Source organism: Lichenostomus cassidix, chromosome 10 (assembly GCF_008360975.1).
Source record: "Lichenostomus cassidix isolate B80296 chromosome 10, HeHo_3.0, whole genome shotgun sequence".
NCBI classification, from domain to species: Eukaryota; Metazoa; Chordata; class Aves; order Passeriformes; family Meliphagidae; genus Lichenostomus; species Lichenostomus cassidix.
In genome coordinates this window covers 16,655,979-16,670,285 of record NC_139491.1, presented here as the reverse complement: position 1 = coordinate 16,670,285, position 14,307 = coordinate 16,655,979, and the positions used below count along the sequence as shown (strand labels likewise).

The following is a 14,307-nucleotide window of genomic DNA, read 5'->3' as shown; positions in this document are numbered from 1 at the left end:
CCTTGTGTTAAACAAGATCATTATATTCAGCTAATCCACAGACAGTAACAGCTACCAGCACTGAGGGAGTTGATTTCAAGTGGCTGGGAGAGTTTTTGTACCTCTGCATTTTAATTAGGAGTGTTCTAATACAGCACAAGGGTGAGTTAAGACTCAAGTTTACCTTTTCCTTCTTACCCTGAGAATGCAGTTTAAAATTTAACTCTGAAAACCAAGATCTGAAATTTGTTTGTAGTCTGCAACAACTGTAGCTTCATAGCTTGAGGAAGTGCTTGACTCACCTGTATGTCTGCACACAGCTGACATACACAGAAATGGCAATTCTTTGTGCTTCATTCTTTAGTTAGTAATTTTCTACTATATATACAGTAAGCTGTGTTTAACAATTGCCAGTCTTTTGGTCTCATAGCCTTTGTCATTTAATATAAGGAGATTACTGTGCCCCCTTTCCCCCTCTAAGAAACAGGCTCTGGACAGTGCCAGGAGTACTTTATGAAGCCATGAAAGGGACAAGAAGATTGCACATACCAGGTAAAGCAGTCACTGGAAAACAGCAGCTTAAAAGGTGTGCCTGCAGGTGCTGTTCTTCGTTCTCATGTTAGCATTTTCAACTCTCAAGAACTTACCTTCATTTTTGAGCAGATTTAAACAGTTGAGACTTTTCAGTTATACATACAGGAATACTATTTAAAAAATATTACTTACAACAAACCAATTGTCCAGCAAAGCCGAATGACAAGGATGTTAGGATGGATTCTTGCCAGAGAGAGAGGCCATGCCACAATGTGACATCAAAATGAACATCAGTTGTGTGACAAGGCCACTTCAGAATTGAATGGCAGGTTCTCTTTGGGGTCAGATGCTGCCAAGTTTGGTAGAAGTGTTACTGAGTTAGGAACACTGCAATGGCTTTATTTTGTTTTGTTTTTCCCAGAACAAGGTACAATACTCTGGCACCGTGTTCAGAGGACTTACACTAATGTTCTGCAAGCCTGTACAAGGACAAGAGAAGTTTCATTTTCTAAGGAAAGGAGACACTTTAATGGCACATTTTCCATAAACACACTGTGTGATGAGATATAATTCACATTCATCCTGGAAATGCTCCAGAAACACACAAGATGAGCACAGTCAGTAATCCTCACTGAAAATTACACACAAGATTTTAATGGTAAACAGTTACAACTATGGCACTACAGTACTTGAGAATATCCTAAAGCACGTTGGAATCAGTTGTCAAGGTGCCCATTACCTCATCAGTAAGACACAGACACATCAGTAATGAAACATTGCTGGGGGAACTTTTGAACACCACGTGTTACACTTTCCATTGATTTAGTAAAATCTTCATAAATGGCCTCCTGCTTTTGATACAAGTCCACTGTCCCTACTTGTCTCAAAGTTTTAAACTCTCTTCTCTTACTGACATTTGGGAGCTGGACATTCTGCAGTTTTGATTGCCATAAATCTTGGCTCCAGTTGTATACGTGGCTAAACAATTACTAACAAAAGGACAACCTTTGATTGGACACATTTTGGTGAAAAATACGCAAGTCTTTGAACTGTAGAGAGCAGTTGCTGCCTGCAGAGCAGTCTCAAGCAAGAAAAAAATTCTTGCCAGCTAGTGTGTACTATGATCAGCAGTAAGTAGAAAAGAAACATTTGGCTTAAATGAAAGAGATATCCCCCCCCCACACAAGCTAGTAGATAAATATAGGATATACAAGTAAGGTTAAAAATGTAATACTAGGCCAGGTGCAGTATATGTTACTGTTTCAGTGCTCAGTTACTTTTTTTCTTTTTGACACCACACTGAATAGAATACAGTGGATAAGCAAAGTTCTCCACCAGGAAGAGAAATACTTGTGTTGCCACAACAAACTGTTCATACTGTCCATCTGGGTTTGCAGTGGGAGAAAGTTAAATTAGGAAAGGATTTACAATGTATTCGTTCCAGCAAAGCATATGGCTGAGTCCTGATCAGCACCTGCTGCAAGGACAGCCTGCTGTGATTGCATTGTGTTCCCAGGCTGAGCCCCACTCGGGCTGTGCTGGAGACACCACTGCCCAGGAGCTGCAGGGTACTGAAAGAATATGCTCAAGTGAGAACATTACTCTGACCCAAACAATTACTGAGAAGTAGAAGCTGATTAAAATAAGTGAATGTTGCTGAAGATTACAAATTTAAATTTCTAAGAATACAGAAAGGCACATTTACATCACTGTTTTGCAAGAACATGGCATACACCTGACTACTCTAAGTTAAGCTGCTGCTGGCCCAGAGCTAGTTGTGTATTTTAAGCTTGGCATTCTTAACAGTAAAATTCTAAAGGAATCCAGTCCAAGCAGCATGCAGAGAAAACACAGCTCTAGCTGGCATCTACACAGCTCCCTGTGAGCAGGAAGGGCATAAATGTGGTAGAATGCTTCACCTGCCCCCCCTTTCTGCCTCTGTAAGTATCAGCAACCTATTCTCTGATTAGAAGAAAGGCTCTGCCCTCAAGAACTGGAAAAATGTAAGGTGACAAACTATCTACAGTTTAAAGCAATGAAAAGTTCTATCTCTTGTTCAACTTAACATCCTTACAGTATGTCATTGTATCAAATAATAACTCTATAGTCTTAACCTGTGTACATATTCATACCCTACTAGCTATGCTGACTGATTGCTGTAGTTTTAGATCAAGCCAATTTCTCCCTTTCCTGGTTTAAGGTGCTGTGAAAAAGCTCTCAGCAATGACCCTGTACCAAACAAGTCCCTGTGATTTGTCCTTACCCTGGCCCCTGTAATGTCAGCAGGAGCCCAGGGCAAGGCACTGCTGTGCACTCCATGTGCCCCAGGCTGCTCTGGGCTCCACTCCAGCCCACCCTCCGTGTCCTTCAGAGGCACTAACTAAAATGGGCAATCACATTTGGAGTTCTTGTGTGTTTCCAGACAACTCCGTTTTACTGTTGACACAACTAAAAGCCACTGTTTGGTAGGGGGATGCTCCATGAAATGTATTCTGCTCTTACTCAGCTTCCAGGAGTGTCCAGTTCCTTGTTTGGCACAAAAGGGCCCAGCTGGAAAGGATGAGCTGGGGGAACAGACCTGAAATGCAACATTCATTGAATTTCACATTTTATGTCACATTCCTGGCTTTTGCAAGAGTGGTTTTCCTGTCTGCCTTTTTTCCCCCATCATATCAGCTGACTTCCACTCCTTAGAACAGCAGCAGAGCTAAAACAGGCTGGGGTATTTTTTTTGCTTAGGTCTCCATTACCTAGCCAGGTTTTAGAAACTGCATCATGCCTCCAGTGCTCACCTAGAGACTAAATAAAAATGCCACCCTGGGCCACAGTGTAACTGCCCCAGCTCCCTGAGCCTGCTCCAGTCACACATGGCTCAGCAGCTGCCCTCTGAGGGCTCTGCTGTGAGAGACTGAGCATCCTCCATGGAGTTTGCATTTGACCTGACAGAACAGCTCCATGCAAAGCACACCATCAGCCTCCTCCTGCTTCCAGCTGAACTGCAGGCCCAAGCCTGTCCTCACAATCCCCAACCCTTAGGGGCTGTACTCCCAATTCCCACCAGCACCAAAGGGGGATTCTACTTGGGATTCTACAACCAGGACGTCTCCCAAATTTTCAAACAAGTAAGTGTTTATGATCAAATTTTAGGATGACAGCCTAAACCAGGAAATGTCTAATGCAATTCAGGTCCAGTTAAAAAAACATAAATCAACATAATTTAGACAAGTAATTTTAAGATTGTTTTAAATTTGAAGGGGGGTGGGGGGCAGAGCACATCTGAGTAATACTTGAATTAAATTGCAGTATTGATACAATTGAACCAACTGTTTATTTACGATTCCTGAAAGTCAGCAGCCTGAATACACACCAATATAGCAGCAATTACCTGGTCTATTTAATGATGCCATATTGCCTCTCTTCCGCAGACAAAGAATGATTGGTCAGAGGTCACTGTTTAAGTTTCTTGCACGAGAGAAAACAGCACGTGCAAACAATTTCTTGATTTAAAGAGATTAAATCGTATCTACATAACAGCACTGAGAACAGCACAAAGTGGTATTGCTCTTCAGGATCAGAAGCACATTTATCTTGCTTGTAAGGAGGACAGAAAGTTTCTTGGATGTAAATGTGCCTTTAGAAAGTGAGAACTGAAAACATTAATATAAAAAAGTCAAATAACTATTTCATGAAACTATATATATAAAAATTGAGTTATCACAACTAAAGCAGCAAATCAAAATCTGCTGAGGTTTTCTGGTATAACTAAAAAAAAAAAAAGTTAGTTTGTGTCCAAGTTCAGTAAGTCGAATGCTACCATTGACACAACAAAACTAAACCCACAAGAGGAAATTGAAAAGTGCACAATGAAATTAATAAGTCTTGGATCAAGTATTTATGGAAAAATGGAAATGTTTGTCCGGTGGACTTGATAAGTAAGAATGCAAAGGAGGTATTAAAGTTTCTCTGCTCCGGGCTTGGCTTGCCGCTCCACGTAGAAGAGGATGTAGGCCTTGGCTTTGCCCACGGTCTCCTCGTCGGTCAGGGTTACAGTACTGTCGTTGAAGTGGAACCAGCGGCCCTCGTGCGCCGCGTACGCCGTGTAGTGGCCTGAGCCAACGCTGTGGGGCAGGGCACAGGGACAGTAGTCAGGGACACACACCTCCCTCACGCACCTTCCCTCGGGGCTGAGGCACTGCCAGCAGCCTGAGCAAGGAGAGCGCTCAGCCCTCCACAGCAGATGCTTCCCTTCTTGAGCAGCAGGGCTCAAAGTTCTCCAAATTCAAGTTTTACATTACGTAAAGTACTTGCTGGGATGAGTTAAAGGGGCTTTTATATAAAAACCTGTAGCTTTTGTGCAAACAGTGCTTCTTGCAACACTGCCCTGCTGTATTTGCTTATGTGCAAATCAAGTCCATTATCTGTTACTATTCAAGCATTAGCTATAAAAATCTCACTGTGCTCTTATTTTCAGACATCTTTGCCATTTCAGGCTAGAGACTCTCGTGGCCTAAATGTAATCAAAAGAACTCACAACAAAACTAAGCCCTCTTTCCTTGGCCACTGAGATTTTCTATGACTCTGAAGCACCAGTCAGATGCACTGTGTTGCTACATGAGCTGCCTTTAGTAGTCAAATACAAGAGCTCAGACCATTCCTCTAGACAAAGCCAAGGGAGGGGCTCTCTGGACAGAACTGTGACTTAAATTCACATATCAGCAAAGTTTTGATAGGGTTACATTTCTTCAAGAAAACTCCTTTCACAGTTCACAGCCAGGGAGTGACTGCCTAAATGACAAGAACATACTGTCTTGTCCCTACTGCTATTACTCTGAGAAAAGTTAAAAGACTCCCACTAAATTTACTTCAAAATATGCCCACTAGCCAGGCCTGGGGTGTGCCTGTGAGCCTTCACTGCTGTAGCAGGAAAGGAAATGGTGAGAACCTCTTTCACCATACCCATCTTTGGCCTACAGTTGTTTCAAGCATGCACACACACTTCTCTATCATAAATGCAAATGCACCTTCCAACATGAATAAAAGAGGAAAAAAATATTCCTGTTTTGTAGGAAGAATTTCAAAAAGAGGCATTAATTTCAAGAAGGCCCCTTGACTCATCCTCTTGGTTCAGGGCTTTTCATTTGTAGAGGCACTAGACTATTTTCATTTCATCTCACACTTGCAGTCATTAACCCCAAAGGCTGCCCGGGGGCATTCACAGGACTGACTCTACAGGATCTATCTAAATTAACTCTGCTTAGCTCCCTGCCAGTTTATAAACTACAGCTTATTTCCCCCAGTTAAAATACATCCCCTAGGCACAGAAACCCCTTCATCAACTCTGCATGTACCTCAGTGGGAGAAGGTGTGTGCCAGGACTGGCTTGCTCCATGTACTCACCCTGAGCCATGATGCACAACCACAGCCACGAGGTCATACAGGCAGCTCTCGGGGCCACTGTTTTCAGGCTGTGGTAGGAAAAAAAACAGAAAATGCTTTAAATCTCAACAGCACCCACTGTAACTTGTACTGAAGACATATGTCATGGAACAAATTGCTGCAGGAAGTGTCAGTAAGCCTTCTTACCTCTAACAAGTAGCATTTCATGTCTAGGCCTCGCAAGGGAAACTCAACATATGTATCAACCTTGTTTCTCAGATATGCTGTCCAGTGAAAGCGTTTCAAGTGTAAGCATAGCACCTGCAGGGGCACATTTCCAAAAGGTGTGTTAGAGGAGGGGGCTGAACTCCGTGCTGGACACTGATATAGCCATGGGGAGGGGGTGGTGGTGGTGGTTGAGCCATTATTTCCTTTGGCATTTTATCACACTGTTAGCTCTCATGCTCATACAAACCTTTGGTAGTTTCTGAATCCAGAATTTTTTGGTGGACTTCTGTTTCTTTTTGCATTTGTGACACATATACAGCTCTGTCTCATCAAGTTCTTCCAGGTCTGTAAAACTGCGAAGGCAATCTGAAAGAAGCAGATACAGCAAGTGATTTTTGTAACATGAAATACAGCAAGTACAGCAACAGAGGTGTGCTCATGTGCTGCAGTCATTGTAGTTCTATCTATCTGAGCAGCAAAATGCTGTGTAGTAATGTTTTAATACAATAACATGCAAGTTTCCAGGTTCCTGAAAGCAGGTGGAAGTAGTTAGAAAAAAAAAACAGGCATTCACAAAATCTCCAACCTTCAAACAAGATTCCATCCAACTTTCAGCACAACTGCTTTCAAACAAATTATTTCCTAACATGGAATATTTAACTTTTAAAGCTCGTTTGGCTTTAGATACAAAGTGAACAGACACAGCAACAGGGTTTTGTTGAATATTTCATTTTCAGCAAGTACATTCACTAATCTGTAAAAATTAACACCCTGTAAAAAGCAAAGTCAGTAACAGCACTGCTGCCCAACCTGCTGGACTGCAGTGATGCAATTTAAATGCAGAACCCCCAAGAGCCACCACTACAGTGGGCACGGCTCATGCTTCCAAGGACAGAGCCCTAGCAAATACCCATAGGCAGCCATGCAGATGAGTGGCTGGGAACAGTGAAATATATTATAAATACTCTTAACTAGAAAGAAAAACCTCACAGTCCTGGTATGATTTCATCAGCCAAGCACTCTTACCTCGTAGCGTGCACATTGGTCCACTCTCTTGGTTTTTAGAACGTTTATTTCTGAACTGACTTGGAATATCTAGCGAAAGGTCTAGAAAAGCAAAGATTTGAAAAACAAAATTAGGGCTGAATAAAACAATGCCTGGTCTTTTTCAGGCTGAAACTCTGGGTCTGTATGTGATATCTAAATATGTCAAGCTTCAGATTCATTTTTCTGCCCTCAGTCACATGGTATTTGGAACACAAGAGGCAACTTACCTAGGAATGGGTCAAACTTTCTAGATTCAGTCCCACATATTAGGCAGTTGACTTCATTTTGAAGAATGCCTCCAAAAATGGCTGTGACAACAGTAGACGCTCCATTTCTAGACAAACCACAGCAGAGAAGTACAGTCAGCCAGAAAGCCTGAGCTGAATTCCCAACACCTGTTCCATGTTTGGTGCTCACACCTCCCACTGCTGGGCTGAGCTGATGGTCTGTATGCAATAGGGAATGGGTGCTCCAGGCAGAACTGCCCACTGCAGCTGCCCAGGGGCACATCACACACGTGTGGTGGCTCCACTGCTTTAGCCTGGACCTAAAGAAAGGGTGAAGTGTGGTGCTCAAACTGCCAGTGTTGTGGTACAGCTGGGTGCATCTCTATAGTGGAGCAGTACCTGATGCTCACACAGCTACAGGATTTTAACCCTGTAATTAAGGCTTTATCTGAAACAAAAATCCTTTTTTCCTAGGTAGATCAAACATTTTTTGTTTTAACTCTACACCCTTTGTTACATGTGCTTTTGACTTCTTTGAGCACATTTTTGCACTTCACTACCAACGACGGCTTAAGTTGCATTCAGACGTGACAACATGCAGTATCAGCATTGTTCTCTAAGCTTTCATTACTCTTCTACTTGATTTTTTTAGCAGATTATGTAATGGGCATGCTTCTCATAGTCCAATTTAAAAAAAAAAACAAACAGATTTTAAATTATGTTATTATATAACTCCTGACCTTGCTACTTAGTGCTCACAGAAGTGACACTAAGGCTTGCAGAAACCTGTGTTCCTTACCTGCACTTCACCTACATCTTTCCAGTTCATCTGAACACTTCCTGAACAGGAGGAAACAGCTCCTCAAATAGACTGGTGCACAAGAAGAGAACATTCACAGCCTATTTGTTACTTTACTGTAGGCATTAAAGTGCACGACCTCCACAGAAGGCAGCCTACCTCACCTCACTGTGCATTTGAACAGCCCTTCTCAAGACAAATTTACAGTACACAGGTGAACAAAGTTTAAATTCTCCTTGAATTCTGACATTCAAAATGCTGACAAAACAAAATTGGTTTAGATTTCAAATACATGTCAATTCTACAAATATTATGAGATTCTTCTGGGGGGTTTTTAAGCATCAGCAACACAACATAAATGCAATAAAGAGCACAGTCTGAACTCCAGGCTTTCCCTAACAAAACATCTATAAAACCCTGAATCTCAGGCTTACATACTCTGTCCTCATCAGTACAGAAGGGACAACGTGAATTTAAATTTTCTGTAGGAAGTCAAGGACTTGGGGACCAAATGTGCAGACTGATCTGACTTAACTTTCCTTCCTGAAGCAAATAAAAGGTTTTCTCTCTGTGAGAGTTTGAATCTGAGAGAAGACAGAGCTGGGACAGAGTTCAGAAACAGCACTACTTTGAGAAGTACAGAAAGGAGTGAAACACACAAATTACACCTGTTTCAAGGTACACAGTAGCATAAAAAACAGTATTATGCAGAAAAAAAGGCACCAATTGTAACTGTCAAGTGATACATAAGTATAGCAAGATCATCTGCAGGAAATGCTGTAACTGCATTGCTCAGTCATTAATCCAGGAGGTCTCCTGACAATTTCAATATCAAAATCTTCAGCTATCTTTTTTGCTCCTGCAGCATGCAGGCTATCTATTACCATAACACAATTATATTGTCTGGGGAGAAGAAAGAATTCTATATGGGGTATAGATAATACAGAGTCTAATTCTGAAATACTAATGAATTAAAATGTCTTTACAACTTCACCTGCATGCTCACTCACACCTGTGAAAACTGCTGATCTAAGACACTTCCTTTTGAAAGGACACAGATGCTACAGAATGCTCATCTTTATAACCTACAGCTTTGCACTTCCTGAAGTTATAGAGGCACTGAAGAAAACTTAAAATAAGGAATCCTGAATCTGAAATTTCAGAGCCACCACATGAAGACCATGCAAAGGCATGAAGGCATTGAAGAAATTAAAAGCCACTTCTTACATGCAACATTTGTTGCTTGCAGACAGGTTAGAATTTTCTTGCAAAATTACTGAACGTGAAACGCCGTTGAAGCCACCCTGCAGTTCCAGGTGTAGATGGTCCAAAAGGTAACGCATGAACTCGTGGGCATCCTGTTGCTGGTATCCCCTTAAGAGAAAAGGAAACAACAACATTGCTTTAGAGGCAACACACAGCAAGCACCAGGGTCACAGGAAAAGAAACTTTGCCTGTTTAATCATACTGAGTAGACCTTCCATGCATGCTTGGTACCAAGAAAGTTTTCCAAGTCACCTCTGGAAAAACATGGTAATGGTCTAGACAAATTAAGTGATTTTGGTCCTTTGCAGCTTGCGTTCTCTGCACACCTCATTCTGAGAGCACGAAAGCCTTTAAGGTTATACAACTGAGACAGGAAAACAGCAGGGAGCAGCAGACTCCTGCCAAGCGCTCACACACAGGGTAACAGAGCTGCCACCCTAACTGGCCTCATCAGCCCTGCCTGTGTCATTGTTAATTGAAACACAATGGATGGCAGCAGTGGCTTCCCCTCTGTTGCCTTTGGTACTGATGATGTTTGATTGGTACCTCGGCAGAACTGCTTTGAATCTCATTCAGACAAGGCCCTGTTTGTCCCTACTTTGAATCTGCCACAAATTAGTGTCAATATATTGTAATCTCAAACCTAGTAAGATTTCAGAGAAAGACACTGCAAAATGTACTGTTCCTGTAGGATGCAGAGTCAGTATTCCTGAGTGGTTCTCATTCAGTCACTGATCCCACTCACTCTGGCATTGGCTTGTCTGTTTGCTCCCCTCCTTACCAAAGGCAGGAATTTAGTCCCTAGGTTGGTTTTCCAAATGCATCTTTCAGCACCAATATGAAGTCTGAAGTAATTAGGACGAGAGCACCATTCCTTCTAGGATGAGATCTACAGCCATGCAGAGAGAGTTGTACACCTCCCCTGCATAACTCACACACCATCTTCTGGGAGAAGGAGGTAATGGGAGGCTATTCAGAGCATCTCTTGAGCATTTGGCTTTGGCAGGACAAGGCTGCAGTCCCAGATGTGCTGTGCCATCAGCAGCAATGCTGCTCAATCACCATTATTATTTCACCACTAACAAACTTGACCAAAAACAGAGAAGCCATCAGGGTAAAACATGCCTTTAAAGTTATTCAAGCTAAATCACGCATCAAATTCAACAAACAACTGCTCTACACTTACCATTAAGCTGCACACTGAGACCAAGCAGGAAAGGATACACAGTGAAACACTGAAAGCTTTGTGCAACTCTGACATAAGTATGTGCAAGTCTTCTAGGCCTAAGCTACAGAAACCCTTACACAGTAGGAGCTGGCTTCTCCTCTTCCTCTTGTCCATTCTTTCAAGCTTTATCAGGCCTCCCCTTTACCACCTCACTACCCACCTAAGTGCTGGCAATAACTGTCAGGTAGGAATGTTTGGGAGAGAAAAACAAATGGTTTTTTAATGCAAGTGCTCAGGGGAGGGAAAATCCCCTAAGACTCATGGCAGAGTACCCAGAGTTGGAGAGAAATGAGAACAGACTCAGTGCAACAGAAACATGCAACGTGAGGCTGATGTGCAAAGGGAGGAACACAGACACCTCCTACAAAAGTATTGCTAGGAGATAACAGAATAAAAATAAAAATGTTCACTTTGTAGGATTACAGTAATGCTTTCTTCCAAACCAGCAGCTTTACTATAAATCAGGGAGTCTGTACATAGACACATGGGCAGCACTGCCTACCTTTAACAACAAAACCCAGCACAGAGAAAAACTGCTGTGCTTCAACATGCCACAGTCCTGTACAGCTAAAAAGAGGACTTATTCTCCCAAAGTTGCAAAATAATTACACATTTGTTAAAACAAAGTAATAAAACCAAACTCTGCTTCAAAGCTGCACGTTAATTGTGCACGATTTTGAAGTTGCTGAGGTAACACAGGATTTGCTTAGTTAACTGAATACAGATTTCTGCAATAACCATATAAGCAACCACATTAAACAGCTGAAGATTAAATTTATGGAAAGTCTCTGCTTCAGACACCTTTTTAACATGAAACTCCTCATAAAAGAGCTTGGCACACTTGTTCTGCAACAAATAAACCTTTGGAATCATTCCACATTGTTGGCTGTGCTCCTGGTGCATGTATTTATACTTGCATACAAGTATGCTAACTATAGATGGAAAATTCTTTGGATTTGTCAAAAAGCATAAATAGATAAAGATCTTTAAAAGGACACAATGATACGGACAATGCAGTGTTTAAAATAAATTACGATGTTAAAGCCCTTCAGCAAAAAGCACAGTTTCTCTGATAGTCTGCTTGTGTAACAAAACTGATGTCCATCCACCTGAAGCAGTTCAATTCAAGCCCACCCCCATCACTCTTTTTCCCAGTGGCTAGGATAGGATACACACAAGACCAGTTACCAGGAAAATAGAGCACACTATTTATACAGCAGTAAATCAGCAAAACACACATCTTGCAACTCGGCAGGAGGCTGACAGAACTACCCTGGCATGCAGCACAACAGCACGCAGGGAGCAGAACTTGCACAGCAGCAGGAAAGCCCAGAGGCACTGCAGTTGTGCCTGCAGTAACCACAAATGGCATTCTCTACCCCCTGCTGCAGAGAATGAGGCAGAGGGGCACAGAGGGCAGCAGCAGCAGATTTTTCTATAACCCTCCTTAGGGAGGGCAGAACTTGCAGTCCGTCACTTTAACAACCAAAATCTCTTTGGACTAAAACAACTGAACCCATTCCCAGCTGCTCCTCCCCTGCCCCACCTCAGGCTCCACAAGCACACCCCAAAGTGGCTGCTGTGCTGCTAACAGGCTGCTGGCTCCATCTTTCTTTCACACGTCCATCCCTCCACCACCTTCTCCCCATCTCCCAGGGAGCACCCAAGACAGAACTGGAATTTCAGCATCATTAGCTTTTACAAGGTTCAATTAAGCACTGAACAAATTAAGATTTTTCTCCCTGGATGGTGTGGGAGTGGGGACCTGCTAAAAGCAGCTGACTATATTTCTCCACTTGATTTTATGAGTTCCCTTATCCATTAATCATGGACATGCTCCCAGAAAACTGGGTAGAAAAAGGGAAGAAGGAGATCCCCAACAAACAGCACCTTTTCTTTTAAGAGCTGTGATAGAATCCACAGTGCTGAAAATCTGCTTGAGGAACTTCAATGAACAGGTTCCTCACTTGATCTAACAAGAATTATGGGGAAGACTAAAAGGGAAACTGGTCACAGACATTAAGGATGATGTTTGTTTGCCTATAATGTTTTGGTCACTGCTTGCAACTACTGGTATTAAACTTCCTTGATTCTCGTAAGCCAAGTGAAACATAACTGGCAGTGTGAAGACCAGAATAAACAGATTTGTGTTGCTTGGGTTACTCATTAAGCAGATGTGTTCACAGCATCTTTTCAGCACTGCTGGAGATATAACAGATAACAGAACATCTTTACTATCTTAGAACATGGAGCAACTTACCTTCATCAAAATATATCCTAACAGGTTTCAGTGCTCCTTTGAAAGAGGTTCAGGGGCCAGGACAGGGAGACCTTGGAGAGGAATGATACTTGGGTTTACTTGGGTAACCTTTTTTCCCTTTCTCTTTATTGTCTATTTTGTCAGTATGGGCCAAAAATGCTTATTATGCACAAGATTTTTCTCTTATAGCCCTTATTTCATGTCCAGCTGGTGACTACATATTTCAAGAGAATCAAGGAAGTTTCAGCCAGTATGTCTGTGTTTAGGCCTGTAGGTGCTGTATCTTTTTCAGTCTGACTACATCACTTTCTTTTTGTGCCCAAGCCTGGGTTCTGTCAACACCATGCACTTGGCACTTACCTACCAGTCAATAGCTTGATCCTTTTGCAGCACTGGCTCAAAGGTACAACTACCACTGTTCCTCACGTGTGATACCTGTCCTGTCTGACACTGCTACGGGTGGTAGACGGGCAGAAGGAAAAAGCAAGCACTACTGATGAACACGAAACTGCTGATCAAAGCAAAGATCCTTTTCAAAGCACATTTGTAGGCATCTGGAAAGCTGCACAGAGCAAATCCTGTGGACACAGCCTATTTTAGGGTAGGACACCAGCAATGTGTGGTTGCAATCAAGAATGTTATTTTTTTTTAAAACTTACCTAAAATTTGGCATTATTTTCCAAACAACGTAAAATAAAGACTCTGGACTAAATGCAGTTTGGCTTCCTTGCCACAAAGCACAGAGTGTCTTTCTGAATTCTTCCACAAGTGAACTGCAAAAGAAGTAAAAGCTGGTGTTTAATGGGGGTTTGTGTTATAACCCTTAGAGGTTTACTTGTTCAATGGTACAAGTATCAGAAATTAGCTTGGTTAAGACTGTAACAAATGGGTAAACATCCTTTCCAAAATCCTACCCATAATGTTGAAGAGACACACAGCCTAGGAAAATTACATTTCAGATGTTCAGGACTCACCTGAACAAATATCCACTGTCTGCCATTTTAGTGCAGACTCTGCTAACATCATCCCTTTAACATCTGCTCAACCTACAGATCATGAATCACTTACTCCTACTTTTTTTGTAGCAGTAGTAGTATATTGACTTGAGGTCACATCCCCATGACCCTGTTTTAGCTGCAATTCAGTCTGCAGCACATATAAATAGGACTTCTTAGCATTATTTAACATTTTACACTCCAGCACTACCCAATGTATCTGACTGCCTATCCCTGCAGCACCAGACCTGTACCAGCAAACTGCAAGGGATACGAGTTTCTTTCTTTGTAGACAACTGTTCTTCTGTGACTCTGTCCTCTGGGAACTGTGCAACATCAAAAGTGTACAGTGGCCCCAGCAGCCCACA

At 42.1% G+C, this 14,307-nt stretch overlaps 1 protein-coding gene across 3 annotated transcripts in view; it reads right to left on the bottom strand.

Annotated features, from left to right (window-relative positions):
* Window positions 1–3,822: 3,822 nt before the first annotated feature.
* USP3 (ubiquitin specific peptidase 3) overlaps window positions 3,823–14,307 on the bottom strand; it is a 38,497-nt gene continuing 28,012 nt past the window's right edge. For all 3 annotated transcript variants that reach the window (XM_085070892.1, XM_085070893.1, XM_085070895.1), the window contains exons 8-15: window positions 13,604–13,717; window positions 9,418–9,564; window positions 7,392–7,498; window positions 7,144–7,224; window positions 6,365–6,483; window positions 6,097–6,210; window positions 5,911–5,978; window positions 3,823–4,631 (exon numbers count right to left, since the gene is read on the bottom strand). In XM_085070892.1, the coding sequence (XP_084927018.1) occupies window positions 4,466–4,631; window positions 5,911–5,978; window positions 6,097–6,210; window positions 6,365–6,483; window positions 7,144–7,224; window positions 7,392–7,498; window positions 9,418–9,564; window positions 13,604–13,717 (916 nt within the window). In that variant the 3' untranslated portion in view covers window positions 3,823–4,465. The remainder of the gene's footprint in view (window positions 4,632–5,910; window positions 5,979–6,096; window positions 6,211–6,364; window positions 6,484–7,143; window positions 7,225–7,391; window positions 7,499–9,417; window positions 9,565–13,603; window positions 13,718–14,307) is intronic.